Source organism: Pseudonaja textilis, chromosome 1 (genome assembly GCF_049901715.1).
Source record: "Pseudonaja textilis isolate UNSWEBS1 chromosome 1, rPseTex1.2, whole genome shotgun sequence".
In the NCBI taxonomy this organism is placed as follows: Eukaryota; Metazoa; Chordata; class Lepidosauria; order Squamata; family Elapidae; genus Pseudonaja; species Pseudonaja textilis.
In genome coordinates, this window is record NC_141990.1 from 53,391,621 (window position 1) to 53,411,296 (window position 19,676).

The 19,676-nt window shown below is 36.2% G+C and overlaps 1 protein-coding gene across 1 annotated transcript in view; it reads left to right on the forward strand.

The window, feature by feature from the left end:
- The window catches only part of GALNT14 (polypeptide N-acetylgalactosaminyltransferase 14), a 296,209-nt gene that overhangs the window by 122,716 nt on the left and 153,817 nt on the right, over positions 1 to 19,676 (forward strand). The window contains exon 2 of the mRNA XM_026695635.2: positions 18,134 to 18,303. Coding sequence (XP_026551420.2) covers positions 18,134 to 18,303 — 170 coding nt within the window. The remainder of the gene's footprint in view (positions 1 to 18,133; positions 18,304 to 19,676) is intronic.

Genomic DNA, 19,676 nt, shown 5'->3' on the forward strand with positions numbered 1-19,676 from the left:
TTTCCTGATGAATGGCAACATAATTTGCAAGGCAACTGGCATTCACAACTGATGCTGTATGTGTGATCACACTTGTGAACATAATCCATGATGGCAAGAAGAAGTGTCTATGGCTACAATTCTATAGCCAATTATCTAAGTAACTTATGTCTATGTATAGATGCATCACACTTAATAACAAAATTAAATGCATGCACACATACACGTGGTTAAGCTGGGTGATAGAAGAGGCAGGAGACTGATTCTTTAACTAACAGCTCTTTATTCTGTAGATCAGTACAACCCAGTATCTTGCCTATCCGACAGCTCACCCTTTTATAGGGACCTGGGTGAAGTCTTCGTTCCTTGGCTTCACTCCTTATTAGAGTATTCAATACACATATACATATATCTCTCTGTATATAAAATCACATGTACATAAAAGCTAACTTTCTTTCAGACATCTTTATTTCAGAATGTTTAACAGCTAAATCACCAACATTTCCATCTTTTCTTCCTACAGCTCTTAATGGCTTATGGAATGGATAATGCACACTCAAAGATATCATTTATGCTTCTAGCACTAGGATATTAAGATCTGTGAATGATAGCTGACTGGACTGAGAAATACATTAATGAAGCCAGAGAAAATATTACTCTTCCCCTTACACTGGGGTGAGCAATGTTTTTAGAACTAGGGACTATACTTTTTTTTTTTTTTTTGAAGAATTTTTAAGGACTCATGCAGCGCTGACAACATTAGTGTGGGCAGTGACATGAAAACCTTGCAATTATGGTAAATGTATGCATTTTTGTAAGCGATTTCCTGAACAAATACATTTTAAAAATGATAGTGCTGAATTTAATACATGTGTTTTGTGTTTCCTAGTTCCTAACATACACATTTTTGCATCTGTTTTAATGGAACCGCATTATAATATTCAGACAAATTCAATTTTGAAAGGTATATGAGTTTCTGTGTGAAATTAAGAGGAGTCCTGTCCTATCTTGATTTCTAGACTAATACTTAAATATAAGAACTGACAGTTCTAGTTGTCCAGCTTCCAGGTTTTCAGGAGTAATATGAACAACCTAATATAAACCATCTGAAGGTGACATGCAATTTGTGTACATCTGCAAAGAGAAAAATCTGACTTCTGTCCATAGCATATATGACTAAGTAAGAAACTTGATGACAATATTGCGGTGCAAAAGTAGACATTCATGAGCCCAAGTATTCCTTGGTTTGACAATCCCGGTGGAAATTCTACACTTCTCTGTCTGCAGGCTTTAGGGAAAACTGAAGAACAGGCATTCCTCTAAGCTACCCCATTCTTGCTATCGCAATCTTTGTTGCACTGTAATCACACAATTACTGTGCCATTAAAATGTCATATTCGTGGAAACCCATATAAACAAAGCATTAACAATTGCCAGAAAATTGTAGTCTTTACTGCTAATGACCTGCTCTTTCTCCCCCCACCCTCTGCTTCCTTCTAAGTCTTGATTTAAGAGACAGACACAGATGCATATCACTGATATGAGAACATTCCAATTTTTAATGGGCTGTCACAGTGTGAGACTTTCTGTTCTTTTTCCTATTTGTTTCTAGTTTAAACCACAGGTGCTTCTGTGGAAGCTACTTAGTGAATTGGTAAAGGAAGAAGCAGCTGCTGTCTGAACATCTTCGCCACTGGGAGAGGATGTCAAAAATCTTATGTCAAAACGGACTCATTTTTGAAGGTGTGTGTGTGTGACTTAGCACACAGATGACAACACTAGACAATGTGTTTTGATTCTTCGAATGAAGAATGAAAACACATTGTATATTTATCCTGCAAAGCAACACTTTTTACTTTTAATTAAGGGAAGAGGGAAAAGGAGATCAGAGAAAAGGAACTGGGTTCAGTCCTCCAAATTAATTTCTGATTCAGCAGGGCTGGCTTCTATTGTAAAATAATAAATCTTATACTGTTAAATCTTTATTTTGTCCTGTTTAATGCATTCCTAAGGGGCTTACTGTTAATTATTCTTCAGATTATAGCTAATCTGACAGTTTGATGTATCCTTTAGTTTGTTTTTTTCCTTCTTGCTGAGATGTTTTTTTAATGCATTTGCTGTATTTTTCACTGAAGAAATGATCAAATACAAATTTCATCAGATGAATTATGTCTATCAGTGTCAGTTTTAGCTTCTCCAGGCAATAGGTTCAATCTAGTGTGTGTGTGTCTTTGTTTGTGTTAAGTCAAATTTATATAGCTACCCAAGCTACTCAAGGGGAGTCCCATGTGCATTGCGGCAGTTCAACTGTGAGGTGATCAGGGCATAAATGACCCTTGATCCAGGAATGGGAGCAACTGGTATGCAATATAAAGTTGTGCAAAGGCCCTCTTAGCTAGGACTACCATCTGCTCCTTGAGCAAGCATTGCGAATCCAGGAGGAGCCCTGCAGATTGCATATAGGGTCAGTTTAGGGCAGTGCAATCATGTCCAAGACCAGAGATGATATAGTTCTAGAATCAAAGGGCCCTGGTACCCAAAGCCACTCAGTCTTTCTGGGGTTCAGTTGAAGCCTGTTGTTCCCCCTCTAGGTATCTGTGTGTATGTGTGCATATAGTTAGAAATGTAGAATCTGTCCAACTCCAGAATGACTCTGAGTGGCTTGCAGCAAGAACAGAAAACAACAGGGTGTAGGAGAACAGCCAAATTTTAAAAGGTGTCTGAAACATAATCAAGGTGGGAACCAATCTAATTGGGGGGGGTACATTCCGGAGGGAGGTGCCATGGCAGAGAAGATATACTTCCTACTGTTGGTCCCAATAGATAGCGTTGCTTGATTGACTGAATCTGAAGCCAATTAACTGTTCTTATTATTTGGACAGGAATCATGAAGATAGGTGGTCCTTCAGATAACTTGAACCTATAGCATGGATATCATGATATTATGGATGATAACAGAATCTTGAAGTCCAAGACAGCTCACAAGACAGAGGTACCCCATGAGCATTCTGAGGCACACCCAACAGTATCCATGCTGCTACATTCTGAACCAGCTAGAGCTTCCAAGTACTCTTCTGAGTGGTTTCCAAGGACAGTTCCATGTAGTATTGTTTATGATGTAATTTTGATGTTTGATAAGCAAGTTTGCTTATGAAATGGGTATCCATGTTCATTGCATGCTTTTCATCAAGGAAAATCTCTCTGTACTTTGAGGAAAAAATATTTGATGGCACATGGAAATATTTTTTCCCCTTGAAAACATGTCCATGTGTGGGCTTTGGTGGGTTCCATCTTATAAACCAGAGCCATATAAAGAAGGGAGATGGTTATCACCTCTATAGGTAGCAGATGTGACATCAGTGTGTTTTATAAGTCAAAGGGATCTGAAGCCCATATGAGATAGGAAAAAATGTTCAGTTATGTGCCTGACTAGCCTATCCTCAACTTCAGTAAAGCGAATCTAGTTTTCTCCTGTGTCTCAGATGGCTATGTGCTCTATAAGAGACCCTAAGAAGTCAACGGTGTATCTGATTTAATGTAAAAAGTGCTCAGGAATGGAGACTTCAGGGGTTATGGTTCTCTGTTGTGGTTGGTTATGTCAGAATAGCTCTTACAAAAATAATGTGTTCGAATTCTATTCAGGGTTTTATCATTTATTCTCTATAAATGTCACTAGCTACCTGAGCACTTTTACTTGCTTGACAGCTATCATCTGCCTCAAAGGATAAGAAAGCTACAGGAAACATATTTTGTTCATATGTATTGTTTTAGCTTTGTTGTATGCCACCCAGAGATATTTGCTTGTGAGACGGGTAGCCATATAAATATGATGAATGAATAAACAAATATGATTAGGATCTATTTTCCCATTGCTGCAGAAACTAGAATCTAAAATAAAGGATATAAAATATAGCCGGCTATGTTTCATTTAAATATAGGGGGAAACTTCCCAATAATAAGATCTGTTCAATAGTGGAACTGCCAATTTATGGTGGATGTGGGTTCATCATCTGTGGAGGTTTATAAGGAGAGGGTGGACCGTTGCTTCTCATGGGTGGTTTTCTTGTCCACTACAAAGGATCAGATCAGATAATGCTTATGGTTTGTTCCAATTCCACAGTTCTGTGATTTTATATGTGCAACTAGCAACATCACTACTACCACTGCTTCTTCTATTACTACTGATTGATCGGCACATATGCAAAATGAACAGATGAATAGATTAGTACCCAGCAACTTGCAATCAATATTAAACTCACATAAAATGCTTTTGTGGTGTGCATACCCTTCTCTTCTCAAAATGCTATCTCACAATCAAGGAAATTACAGCTGACTTTTATGTGATTGCTACATTCACACATTTAATTTCTCCAGCTGACTTAATTTTTCTCCATGAATACATCCCCATAAAACTGAACTGATTTTCTAGAGAGAGAAAAATAAAGTGTGCGCACATAATAATGGATGCAGAGAAATGTTGCTCCCATAGTAATAAATTTCTTATTTATAACAAGAGGTAGCAAAGCTCTGTAGTTTATTGTTTTAAAGCCCTGCCTGTATTGGATTTTACTACCAATCTGAGAGATGTAATATGAACCTGACATGTGTTGTATCTGCTGACAACATCTGGGAATAGGTGCATGCAGTGAAGCATAAGTTTATCTGAAAGATGTGTTAGTTTGGAGAAGGATATAGTTCTTACATTCTGTTTATGAGTGTTTGCAGAGAGCTTTATAAAGCTATGCTCAGTACTCGTATGACCTGAGATGACCTTGCTCTGGTTCCCTGATACACATATATGAGCGAAGATTTATAAGTAAATTTATGCCCAAGCAGAATTTTTGTAAGATTAACATTTTTTTAAAGTGAAGACACTGAATTAATATGAAGTTCATACCTTGTCTTCCAAACCTTAGTAATGAGTGATAGCTCTATTGTGTTTTCATTTGTCTCCTTGCTTGGAAACATTATTGCTGTTAGACAGTTTTAAGTAGATGGGATCTCTGAACTGCATATTCAATGATGCCTAATTGCTTCGAAGTATATGATAATATAGGTGGAGGACAATGAAGACTGAATTTGACTGAGCAAGGTTGTAAGCTTGTATTCAGACCTAATCTATGGGGTGATAAGAAGAGCAAAGTGCTCTGTATTGGCAGGGTTTTGTTTTTCCAACGGCTTTTATCCAGGTGGATATTTTGCTTTTGAGCAAGAGCTATCTTTTGGAGTTTGCATCTGGTTGCTATTTCTTCTTTATCGTAAGATTATATTAACAGAATCTTGCATTTCTCCCTCCATCCCTTTATTGTTGTAAACTTTTTCTGATTTTTTATTACCATGTATTGTTGGTTCCATTTTGTGTGCTTCAGCTTTATTGTTCTGGCTAAAATGTTGTTTTGGAATATTGTTGAATTTCCACAACTGTATAGTTTGTAATAGGTTAAACTGCTTTTATTTCATTTCTGAGTTACTAGTGAGATATGATTCCTTATGTGTTCAACAAGTACATGAATATTCTTAAACGTTTATGAGATATAAGTTTTAAAAGGCATAACCTTTTAAGTTAATAAAAAAGATAACCTAGAAGAAGAAATGGATGAACCATTTAGGGAACAATAACACTCAGTCTTAGGAAAGTAAAAAATGTTTTTTCTTTATGTAGGATTGAGTGTGGGAAAAACTAGAACTCTCATAGTCACATTAAGATCTTTGCTTAAAGTTGTGTATATCTGTTGATATTGTGAATTCTCCCATTTGAAGAAAATAAGAGCTATTGTACTTAGCTGTGTGAACATACCACATTCTTTAATGCAAAATGTAGTTTTATGTTTTGAACAGAAATATAATATTGCTATTCAGAATGATTAATTTTGAGAGGCAAAATCTCTCTGTTTAATTTGACTGATTGTACATAAATGATTTATTGCAAAATGTATTTTTATTTTAATTCTGACAACTGGTGAAACTGATTGTTCCTTTGGAATGGTAAAGATTTTCCTTCTCCTTTATTGAAGCTGTTCCTGATCCCCAAATTCCTTATTAACTCACTGCTTTACATAATTAATGCTGCCTGTTAAACTGCAGCATTGAAAAAAAATGGTCTGGTTTCTATGAAAAAAATATATTGGAAATACATGAGAGAAAATGAATGAAGAACTTTGTAGAAGACAAATAAAAAGGGAAATAGAATACTGGCTTGATCCTTCTCTGGTGCATGCTAATATGCAACTTAACATGAGATAGATTATCTTAAATTACATTTGGATTTCTGCACAGCGGTTAAATAAGTCCCCAGGCAGAATTCAACTTGAGAGAAAGAAGACATAATACTTGGTGGAAATGTTATAATGAAGATCTTATCCAGTAATTCATAACTGATCTGCTATCCTAGATGGAGAGAAAGGATTACTCGCTTCAGTATATAATTGTACCTTTCCCAATATTAGTAGTCAAGGAACAGTTAAGCTGTGTGTTGGTTTGAATGACAATTATGAGTTCAGGCCAATCATAGCAATTTGCTGGGTTATATGAAAGTCATCGAATACAAACTCCTATATTGAGTTTGCTCTTCTATTCCACAAAATTATCCTGTGGAGATTAACCTGTATGTTATTTGAGAGAGGCAAATAAGTTGAAATGTACATTTAGGAATGTCATATGTGGTTTAGTGGTTAAGGCATTGGACTAGGAACACAAAAACCTAAGTATAAGAGTGGCTTTGGAATAACTTATCACATAGAATTGTGGTTGTAAGAAAAACCTGGAAAAGGGAACGAGGTGTGGGTGTGTTTGTACGTGCACGTGCCTTTGAACTAATGAAAGGCAAGATATAAACTTAATAAATACATTAAATAAATGATTTGTGTTTTTTCTTACTTTGTTCCTTTGAAACACAAGTGTGAGAAAGCATACATTGGAGCATATACAGAAATAAGTATTGAATTACCCTTTCAAAAACGTTGACTAATTCATTCATCTTTCCTTTGGCATACCAGTTAGAATTATTTGCTCTTCTAAATAGATGTGCTTTTATTTATTTTTGCTTGTAAAGTTTATATTCAGTCTTTGTAGCAAACACTGGTCTTCCCAAAGCAATACAGTGCAAATAGCAACATTAACAAGACAGTTAAAATGTATGGTAAAACATTAGTTACAATTCATTCCAAGTTAAGCATTTTAAAACTGATTTGATTAATGGGAATTAAGAGCCACATTTAACTTTGCTATTAAAATAAATAGAAGTATAATGTGTTTACCTTTGGCAGGGTTATTCCCACTTCAAAATAAATGTTTTAGTTTTATTCTGATAGTTGCATGAAAAAAACATGGTGCCTGATGTCTGTCTGCAGGTTTCATAAATTCTATGCACCTTCAGCATTTTCAGGATTTACCTGATGCAGCTCCTCTTGATTTTCTACTTAATTGATACATTGTGTTTTACAAGATGTGTTAAAACAAGAATCAACTCTGTTTTTTTACACAATATTACCAAAGGCTAACAGATAAGTTGTATGTGATCTTTCTGCTTATAGGTGGAGGGGATGACTAGGCTGAGCCCGAGGGAGGATCAAACGCGTCATAAGTCACAAGTCCCTGCATACCCACAAGAGATTTCAGTTGAGGTCCACTTGAATTCCACTCTTATTGCCTGCTCATTATCACCCGATTGGTCAGATTAATGTCAATCATCATTGGGGAAATCAGGAGATTTAGGCAGTCAAATGAGTATAAAGATTTATTGCAAGTTTAAATTCTCTGCCAGGATTGTACCAACTGGCTGTTAAGGGAAATGAGCAGGAGATAAGAGAGGCATTCAAGGTGGGCTGGACTTAGATCTCTTGCAGGTGAGCAGGAACTTGTGACTTATGTTGTGTTTGACTCCTCCCTTGGGCTCAGCCTGGTCAACTCCTACAATAGGTATCCCAATAGAGTGGAATGGCCTAAAAAGTGAATGGTTTTAATAGTATTATTAATAGGATAGGATGTCCCAAAGGTGCTTTTTCAAGAGGCAACTGGACTTTCTTGTTTTTCATTGAAGACATTTCACTTTTCATCCAAGAAGTTTCTTCAACTCTGACTGGATGTTGGGGAATGGAAAGATTTATACTCCTTGTAGACTGTTGGGTATAACATTGATACACCAACTAAGTTTGGGTGAATAAATATATAAACCAAGGTTTGGGTGTTTGTAACTTGTAGCTTTAAGCACCAAACTGCTTGTAATTAACTAATTAAGGGTGCGGTTACAAACGGCAATAAAAGGCAATAAGAGAAACGTAACTCTCTCTCTGCTTGTTTTTCTGCTTGCTACTGTTTGTTTGCTACTGTTTGCTACAACTGTTTGAATACCTGAACGAAAGGACTATTTCATTGATGTGCTGATATCCTGTGAATACTCAGCGTTGTCTTCAAAAGGAAAGGTATCAGAGGAGAAGATATCTTTACAAGCAGATAAGGATATAGAACTGACTAGTGAATGGACTAAGTTACTGAATGGATATATTTGTGAATGACATATGGACTGATTGACAATGTTTAAACTCTAATAGGATTAAACAACTATTTAAACTACAAAACAGTTTTTTGTCATCAGTGTGTGTAAACTCTAGGGCCCTTCCTCTCTCATTTGGCTGCCTGGCTTGACTGCTGCTGCACATTCTGTTTTTTGGGGGTTTGTCCCCAATAACTAACATTGGTTATGGGCCCAGTGCGCACAGTCTAACTAACGAGGATATAGCAGTGAGAGTTGGTGTGAGTTACACATTACTGTAAAAACAAACTGTTTTTTTTTTCAGTAGTTTTTTAAATAGTTACATATCTGAAGAGCAATGGCACAAGTAAATTTGCCAAATCTGTCCATGATATCCAGACTAGATGGAACGAACTATGTTTCATGGTCAATGAAATGTAGTTTACTTCTACGAAGAGAAGGTTTGTGGGACATAATAACAAACCCACCAGATGTGACTAACTTAGATCCTAATGTTGAAGAGGATGACAAAAAGATACAAGACTATAAACGAAAGAATGAGCAGGCTTTATGCATCATAGGACTGACTCTCTCTGACCAGCAACTTATCCATATCCGTGGAGAGGAAAATGCTGCAAACTGTTGGGAGAACCTCAGGAAGATATATGTTCGGGACAGTGTAGGAGCTCATATATATCTTACACGCAAACTATTTCGAACACATCTTCAGAAGAATGGAGACATGTTAACTCATTTAAATTGTATGAAGAGCATTTTTCAGGAATTACAAGAAAAAGAGCTTACATTTAATGAGTTGCAACAAGTATACATCATACTGTCTTCATTAGATCAAAGTTATGATGATTATGTGACTGCTTTAGAAGTATTGCCAAAAGATAGTTTATCATTAACCGAGATTATCGGCAGGCTATTAGAAGAAGCCAGAAGAAGGTGTGAACGTGACCAGCTGAGAGAAGATAAACCTAATAAAGAAGAGAAATTATCTTCAAAGCTTGAAAGAAACCAACTAAGTAAATTAAAGCACCCGGAAGAAGAGAATTTATCTTCGACGGCATACACAATTAAAAAGTGTTTTAATTGTGGAGGCAGAGGACATTTGGCAAGATTCTGCAGAAAAGAAAAAAGCCAGAATGTAAAAAAGCCAAAGAAATCTTTTGAACTAGCCACGTTTAGCAATTGTGATGTGAAGAATGATTTATGGGTGGTGGACAGTGGTGCACCCCACTGCATCACGAGAAATAAGACAAAATTTATAAAACTGTCTACAAGCTCTCAACATATATCACTTGCTAATGGCTGGAACCTCAAAGCCAAGGGAGAAGGTATTGCATACTGTCCATGCTTAAACCAGGATATAAAAATGTTGTATGTACCACAGTTAAAGGTGAACTTGCTTTCTATAAGGGTATTAGACAAACTAGGTTATGTAATTACATTTAAGGATAATAATTGCATAATTGAGAAAGATAACAAAAGGGTAACTGCAGCTTTAAATGGAACATTGTATGTATTACATGATAGTAAGAAAGGGGAGGCACAGACTGTATTTAACAATATAAAGCCTCATAATGAATATATCCATTTATTGCATAGGCGTTTGGGGCATGTAAATTTTAAAATGCTAAAACGTACAGTAGAGTTATCTGATGGAATAAGGTTAAAACCTTGTGATAAATATTTGCGTTGTAATGTCTGCTGTGAAGATAAGAGTAAAATATTGCCTGCAAATAGGCTAAATGGTTTCAAAACTAAAGAACCTTTAGAATTAGTATTTGCAGACATTATAGGTCCAAAGAAACCCAGTATGGGGGGTGCTCAATATATACTGAGCATTATGGACCATTATTCTAGATATGGGTTTTGCTACCTAATGAAAAGCAAAACTGAAACATATCAACATTTCTTCAACTGGTTAAAATTTGCAGAAAGAAAGACTAAACGGCAACTGATAACCCTGGTGACAGATAATGGTACGGAATTTGTTAACAGCAAATTCCAGAATAGATTAAAGGTAGCTGGAATAGAGCACAAGAAATCTGCACCATACAGACCACAACACAATGCATTTATTGAGAGAAGAGGCCAAACACTACAGGCAATGGTTAGAACAATGTTAACTGATTCTGGATTACCTGATTCTTTGTGGGGGGAGGCCACAATGTGTGCTAATAACATATTGAACAACGTTGTTAACACAACTACTGGTGAAATACCATTCACCATGTGGCATGGCAGGAAGCCTGATCTGAGTTACCTGCACACATTTGGTGCACCAGCATGGGTGCATATCCCTACACAACTCAGGCGTAAAGGGCAACACAGAGCTAAACAATTATTCTTCGTTGGTTACCAAGAAAACCATAGGGCATATAGATTTTGGGAGAAAGGCACATCTAAGGTGTTATGTAGTGCCAATGCCCAATTTCTAGAGCACGTAGGATGGGATAAGTTAGAACAGGATAACAATAAAGAAGTAATTATTGAATCCTATAGAAATCCCATTAATTATCCCTGTAACTTTAAGAATAAAGTAAAGAGACAAATACAGGCAGAGATAGAGCCCATAAAGGAAGAAATAGTACCAATAGCTGAGCAAGCTGAGGAACATGAACAGGTAGTAATTCAAAAAAGTCCTCATACAAGCCCAGCAATTCCCAGAAGAACTACATGAATATCTAGACCGCCTGATAGATACCAGGCTAACGCAGTGTGCCAGATTAATAAAGTTCCATATACTGTAGATGAAATAAACATGTATCCTACTAAAGATAAGGAAAGTTGGTATGCAGCAATGAATAAGGAATTAAAATCCTTAAAGGATATGAAAGTATATGAAAATGCGAGATTACCTGTTGATATAAAACCCATTGGCTGCAAATGGATTTTTAAGATAAAAACTGAAAAAGATGGTAATATAATCCATAAGGCACGATTAGTAGCCCAAGGTTTTAGACAAAATGCCAATGACTATGATGAGGTATTTGCACCTAGCCTTAAGGCAGCAACATTAAGGGCAGCTTTAGTGTGGGCAGCAAGTAAGAAATATATAGTCAACCATCTAGATGTAGAAACTGCTTACTTGCACGCTCCACTAAGACATACTGTATACATGAAAAACCTATTGGATTTAAAGGTGAAAATAATAATGATTATTGGTTGTTAAAAAGAGCCTCTATGGTCTTAAACAATCAGGCTATGAATGGAACCAGTATATTGTAAAGGAACTAAACAATATAGGGTTTAAAGCCGGTTTAGCCGATCCATGTCTATTTAAAAGGGAGACAAATGGGAAAATATCATTATTACTATTATTCACAGATGATATTGCTTTGATTACAGAAACTAATGATGAAGCCAATAAAATAATAGCATCATTAGCTAAGAAAATAAAAATCAAGCAATTAGGGAGATAAAGAAATATCTAGGTTTGAATATACTGAAAACACAGAAAGGTTTTAAGATATCCCAGGAGGATAAGATATCTAAATTGCTAATAGATTATAAGATGGAACTTTGTAAGACTGCAAAGACTCCAATGAGTCAGGATATTTGCAAATGGATACTCAAAGTCCCAAGTTTGATAAGGTAATATATCAATCTTTGATTGGTAGCTTATCATACATTAGCAATTGGTCAAGGCCAGATATTGCTTATGGTGTTAATCAACTGGCACGACATAATAATGATCCACTTCAATGTCATTGGAAAGCATTAAAGAGAATTTTAAGGTATCTTAAAGGAACATTACACCATGCACTGTATCTAGAACCAAAAGGTGATCTAATACTGAGTGCTTATGCAGATGCTAGTTTTGCATCAGAAAGAGACACAAGAAAGTCGACTTCGGGAACAGCCATAATGCTGGGTAAGACATTAATAGGTTGGAAGTCAATAAGACAACAGCATATAAGTTTGTCTACTATGGAAGCAGAATTCTCCTGTTTGTCGTTATTATGTACTGAATTAATCATGTATAAGCAGATGATGAATGACTTGGGATTAACTGTAAATTATCCTATAATTGTACATGAAGATAATCAGGCAGCAATTCAAATGGCCACAAATATTGCAGTAAAAACTAGGAGCAAACATACAGATTTAAGGTACTTAAACGTCAGACAATCTGTAAAGAGTAAAATGATACAGCTGGAGTACTGCATGTCGGAGGACAATATAGCTGGTAACTTTACTAAAGCCCAAGGTGCCATTAAGCACCAAGAGAGTTGTGTAAAGTATGGTTTTAGATTGTAAGGGTATTATATATTTATATCACCCAAAAGGGGAGAATGTTGGGTATAACATTGATACACCAACTAAGTTTGGGTGAATAAATATATAAACCAAGGTTTGGGTGTTTGTAACTTGTAGCTTTAAGCACCAAACTGCTTGTAATTAACTAATTAAGGGTGCGGTTACAAACGGCAATAAAAGGCAGTAAGAGAAACGTAACTCTCTCTGCTTGTTTTTCTGCTTGCTACTGTTTGTTTGCTACTGTTTGCTACAACTGTTTGAATACCTGAACGAAAGGACTATTTCATTGATGTGCTGATATCCTGTGAATACTCAGCGTTGTCTTCAAAAGGAAAGGTATCAAAGGAGAAGATATCTTTACAAGCAGATAAGGATATAGAACTGACTAGTAAATGGACTAAGTTACTGAATGGATATATTTGTGAATGACATATGGACTGATTGACAATGTTTAAACTCTAATAGGATTAAACAACTATTTAAACTACAAAACAGTTTTTTGTCATCAGTGTGTGTAAACTCTAGGGCCCTTCCTCTCTCATTTGGCTGCCTGGCTTGACTGCTGCTGCACATTCTGTTTTTTGGGGGGTTTGTCCCCAATAACTAACACAGACAACTGGTCATTTGCATTCTTTTGGAGAGTTATTGAGGCCACCTGGAGGTTAATCTGTGTTGTCAGAATGCAAATAACCAGCTGTCTGCAAGGAGTACAACTCTTTCCATTCCCCAATGTTCAGTCAGAGCTGAAGAAGCTTCTTGGATGAAAAGCTAAATGTTTTCAAAGAAAAACAAGAAAGTCTACCTCTTGAAAAAGCATCTTTGGGACAACTTATGGAATAGGATGAATCCAGACAGTGGGTCAGTTTAAAATCATTGGTTCAAGTTAATATCAAATCCCGATTATTTTCATCTGTGACAGTAGAGGCAATTATGAAGATATAAGAATGAAGATGACATAGTGACAGTTCATATTTATTCTTGCTGTCAAATATGTGCAATCTATGAGTCAAAAAATGTTCCCTTCTATTACAAACTTGCCTTGGGATATGAAGACAAGTCAGAGCTTTTCTGCGTTTTGCAAAACTGCTGGTAATAAAATTGAGATATAAAAGCTGGACAAATAAGAAGTTATCAAACCACATCCAAGATGAAAACTCTCAGGCCTGCCTACTGTTACTGTAACTATTTATAAACAAGAAATATTGCTGTTGTAGACCTGATGGACATTTTGTTTAGTTTTATTAGTGAGATGTGAATTACTCTGATGCAATGAATATGTGTTGAATAGGCTGGCTTTCCTTATCAAACAATACTATTTTGTTTCTTCCTCAGTCTAGGACCCAAATGCAGTAATTTACTTTTCCTTTTAGGGGGAACAATTTATAGCCACTCATTGTTACTCAATACAGGAGAAAGTAAGCCTTGTGCCTGACTTGAGACTACCAGTGGAACTGTGGCTCTGCTTCTTTTGGAAAACCGTAATGCATGCACAGAGCCAAGGTAACATAGAAGTTAAAATACTGGTCATGGATTGGGGAGTCTCTGTTTCAAGTCCCTATTTGACCATGGAATTCAAGGGGTGATTTTGAATCAGTCATTCATTCTCAGGCTGCTCTGCAGCATATAACTGTTGAGAGAAATAAATTTAGAAGTAACCTCCAGATTAGCATCTGGAGAATGATGATGATGATGATAAAGTGTGTATAATAACATGCATTGCTGAATGATTACTAATATGCATGGGCTGATGATGGAGAGATTGAGTTCCTCCTCCTTTGCAACCTATCCTGTGCTGATCATCAAGGAGATAAATCATTTTTCCGATAGTCCACCAGTCTGCTGATTTGTCTCTGCATAATCTTATCATATTATTCTGAGTTATCAGTGGTTCAACTTTTTAAATACAAAGGCTCATATAAAACAGGGAACACAGCAAGCAAATTTAGGATCAGTCACAAAGGGCTGTATACCACTGGTGGGATTCAACATTTTTTATTACCGGTTCTGTGGGTGTGGCTTGGTGGGTGTGACGTGGCTTGGTGTGCATGGCATGGCTTGATGGGTGAGGCAAGGAAGGATACTGTAAAATCTCCATTCCCTCCCCACCCCACGCCACTAACCTGATTTCCAGCTCTCTTGTGCAGGGCATCAAAAGAAAACTCAGCCGATCAGCTGAGACTCGGGAGGCAGAGAATAGGTGGGGGTGGGGCCAGTCAGAGGTGGTATTTGCCGGTTCTCCAAACTATTCAAAATTTCTGCTGCTAGTTCTCCAGAACTGGTCAGAACCTGCTGAATACTACCTATGCTGTACACTAATGCTCAAAGTATGGGGAGCAAACAAGGAGGATTTGAAGTCCTAGTATATGAAGGCAGGTATTATATTGTTGCTGTTACTGAAATTTGCTTGGATGGAACCCATGATTGGAATATAGTACTGGGAGAATATAATTTGTTCAAAAGAAGCAGACTCAACATTAGAGGAAGAGGAATTGCACTGTATGTAAAGAATTACTATAGCTGTACAGAAATACATGATAGCAAGGATGAAAACCTTGAATGAATTTGGGTGAATATTAGGGGTAATTACAGATATGTTGTTATAGATGTTGTACTATAGAGCATCCGACTGAGCATAAGAAATAGATGAACCTTTTGCAAATTAGTTACCTGAAGTGTGCAGGAAACACACAACATTGTAGTAATGGGGGACTTTACCCTGAAATCAACTGGGGATCAAAGTCTGCAATGAGTGGGAGATCAAACAGGTTCCTGATAAGCTTAGCTGATAATTTTATCCTCCAAAAGATGGAGGAAGGAACTAGAGGGTCAACTATAGTGGACTTAACTAATAGCGACAACATGGTTGATGAAGTGAAAGTAATGGGAGCTTTGGGAGAGAATGAGCATGTCATTCTAGAATTCACTATAAAGTAGGCAAAGGAAACTGAACAAAGTCAGTCTAATGTTTTAGATTTTAAGAGAGATGACTTCAACAAAATAAGAGATGGAGTAGGAAGATTCCATAAATGGAAATCCTAGAGTAGGGATCCCCAACTCTCAGGCTGTGTCCCAGTACTGGGCCATGTGAGTGGCAGGGTGGTACACATATGCACACTCAGCTTGACTTGCACAAGAGTTTGCCTGGGGTGTTTTTGGAAAATAATTTTTACAGCAATTCTGTGAGGTCAGAAAGTTAGCTAGGGTGAGCTTCATGATTAAGTGGGGATTAATCCTGAAGTTTTTAAGATTATATCTGCTTCTATGTTCATTTAATATTATTGGGTTTCTGGGAGTCATTGCATAGGGACTAAGTCACTTTGACTCTTGATGACTCAGTGGAGGGTTTCTATGAGTTCTAATTATTTCAGTGAGGTTTTTAAAGAAGACTCTGTTAAGTGGATCACAGATTGATAATCAGCATGGCTTTGGTAGGATGTAATAAAATTCCTCTGAAAAATAATTAAATACAACCTGCAATCATGGAGATAAGGGTAATCACACATATGTTTCAATATCTAACTCTGCACTTGTGTTGTTTGTAAAGGAGGTTTTTTTTTTTTTTAAAATAAAGCTGAAGTGGGATCTAGCCATTACTAAACTACAATATTTTACAGTATTTAAATCAGCTCCATGAATGCAGATGAATCATTGGGACATGCAATGTATTTATTGTATTTATTGGTGCCATCACTTTCTCACTCCCTTTCTTTTATTACATAAAATGTGCTATGAATGAAGTTATGAAATAAAAGTTATGAAATAAAATTGCTTGATATCATTAGAAGGCAGAAGGTTCTTGCATATGGCAGTAATAATAAATAAAAGATCAATTATTAGTAAGGTGACTTTTGGGGGTTTCAAAATAATTCTATAGATTTTGAATCTGCCCATAGCAAAAACAAATTGCAATCAAAGATATTGTGTTTCTATAATGATATGATTTTAATTGGGACGTATTGTATGTACTTCATTAAAACAGAGGAAAAAAAACATTGTATTCACTTGATTCTAAGCAAAAGGCCAGTTTGTTCAGTGAATAAATATGACATGGTATACTAAGGACAGCTCCTGGGAATGTGACTATAGGGCCTATGGCTGAGACATTTAGGAAAAAGTGAGACTAAAACACTGTTCTTTAGCATGATTTATTAGAAGTTTTTCTTGTGTACCTTTTCATCTAAATTCTGTCTCAGTAGTAGTATTTTATGGATATTCGGTGAAAATCAATTAAACTCAACCATCAACAACAACAAAAAGAAAAATCAAATATAGCTACTAGAAGGAGCAAGCTTCTAGAGAGGATGTGTAGGCTGGATTGGATCCAGAGTTTAAGGACAGTGAAAAATTTATTTAAGTTCACTACCTAATAGATACCGAGAAATCACTTGGTGATTTGGTACTTCTTCATAGCAGTCTAAAATAAAGTACCATTAATATTTATTCTCTGGTTTTGTACTAGCGATGCTCCTCTCTCTGCAAGTTGTTGGTAGCCACATGAAAGTAGATTTTTCTCACCTGGAATGTTTCTTATACTTTATAGTATGCAAACATTTTGATTCTTTTTACTGTGGTTTTTGTATAATCATGGCTTTGACTTCTTTTGGATTGAAAGGATCAATTGCTAATTGCATTGGTCTTTTTTTTTTTATAAGTGGGACTGTTTTTGCCCTCTCCAATGGATATCCCTGGTTGGTGAATTATTTTATGCACATTGCATTTTAATTTATATACATTATATTTCTTCTATTTATGTGCTATATAGTCTGGATGTAATACAGGGAAAGAAAAAAGATATCACGAGAATACATACAAAAATGTATATAGTTTAGTGTTTCCTAATCTTCACAAAATCTGGAAATGCAAAAATTGAAAGGTAATTACATTCAGGTCTACAGTTAGGTTAGGAAGTAGAAATTAGGCTGTGTCATATAAAATGTGACAAAAACAGATTTCTTTCCTAATCCTGTTTGTGGCTATGTTCAAAATGTCCCCTGAATTGATTCAACAGATTTACGTGCATTCGATCTTCAGCTGATTAAATTTGAGTTATGTTGACCTCAAACATCAGTATAATGCATTCTGTTTTGCAGCCACAATCATATGCCATAATGCAAACTAGTGATCGGTCCTCACAATGCAAGATGAATCTGTGTGCACTTTCTTTAATTTAAAGGGGGAAAAATAGGCATTTTCAAATGCATAATCTTATTTTTGAAATGATGATGTTCTACATGATAAGAACATGATAACTGTCATATTTGTATATTATTATATTATAAATATTTAGTTTTCAAAAAGCCTATCTTTGTTCAAAGCAGTCCAAGCAAGTTAAGTTATAAAGAAAAGAAAAGCGTGACCATTCAGTTTCAACTTTTTATTTTCCTTATGGAATCTATGTTTATACATGAACAGGATTCCGACATTGATTGGGATGATCTTTGGGATCAATTTGAAGAAAGAAAATATCTGAGTGTTCGGCGATGGAAAGGTGGAGAGGACCCATATCGATTGTATGCCTTTAACCAACGGGAGAGTGAACGGATGCCTAGTGACCGTGCCATCCATGATACTAGGCACCACAGGTTTGGTATCCTATTTTCTTAGTTGCATATTGTGCCTTGATTGGTCAAGTTAAGTCCTTGGGATAGAAACCAGAAGACTGTGAGTTCCAATCCTACCTTAGGCATGAAAACTAGCTGGGTGACCTTGGGTCAGTCACTCTATCATCCCAACTCAACTCAAAGGGCTCTTGGTGGAAAAATAGGAAGAGGAGGAGGAGGAGTATTAGGTATGTTCTCTGCTTTGAGTTATTTATAAAAATAATAAAGGCAGGATAAAAAATACAGTATTTTTAAAGAGTGATTAGAGAATAGAGGACTGTGATCAAGCCATTCAGGGTGTTATGATTTTTTAGTAGAGCATAAAATGAGACTTATAAAAAATGATTGAGAAGATGTAGTTGTTAAGAGACCAGGCTAGAAACTGGGAGACCATGACTTCTAGTACTGTTTTAGGCATAAAGTCAGCTGGGTGACTTTAGGCCAGTCATTCTCTCTCAGCCATAGGAAAAGGGCAATCACAAGCCATTTCTGAAAATGTTGCCTAGAGCAGGGGTCTCCAACCTTGGCAACTTTAAGCCTGGGGGACTTCAACTACCAGAATTCCCCTTTGCTGGCTGGGGAATTCTGGGAATTGAAGTCTTCCAGGTTTAAAGTTGTCAAGGTTGGAGACCCCTGGCCTAGAGAACTGCAGAGATCAGTCCAGGCAGTTAAAAGTGCTTCACTATTCAGCATTGGAAAAACAACATACTGTATGGCTCCATCTATTTCACCGAATTGATTAATATCAATTTACAGTTATGCAGTAAGCTTCCCAGGGTAGTTGGCTATGAGCTGGGTAGCAAATACATTTCATAAATAAGTGAATAAATATAGATCAGCTGTGGATGACTGTAATAAATCATGGGCCCAATATATTGTTATATGTATGTTTGTAAATATATGTCTTGTATATTTATTTGTGTAGCTTTTCCCTCTTTATAAATTTGTGTTTTCTTTTCGTTCGATTACTTTTTGTATTTCATTAATTTTTTTTAATGACTTCTTCAACAGCATCAAAAGAATTTATAAGTAGTTCTATTTTTGTGGTATTTCTGCTTTCTGGTAAACATTGCATAAAGTGAATTTATGCAAGTAAAATTATCACTTGGTAAGTGAAGAACATGTCTTTTAGAATATATAAATGAACACAGATACAATATAATTAAATTAAACTAAAATTTGCTCTGTTAATATAAAAGTGGCTTTTGGACAAGGCTTATATTGAACTGAATTATCCATTTTAATGGCTATTTTTCTAATTTGGTGAATTCCCCTCCCCAAGATTCTAGTTCTGACCTCATCTGACCTCAACAGACTTGGTCATCTCAGTGTTCACCTAATTCTAGAACGTTTAT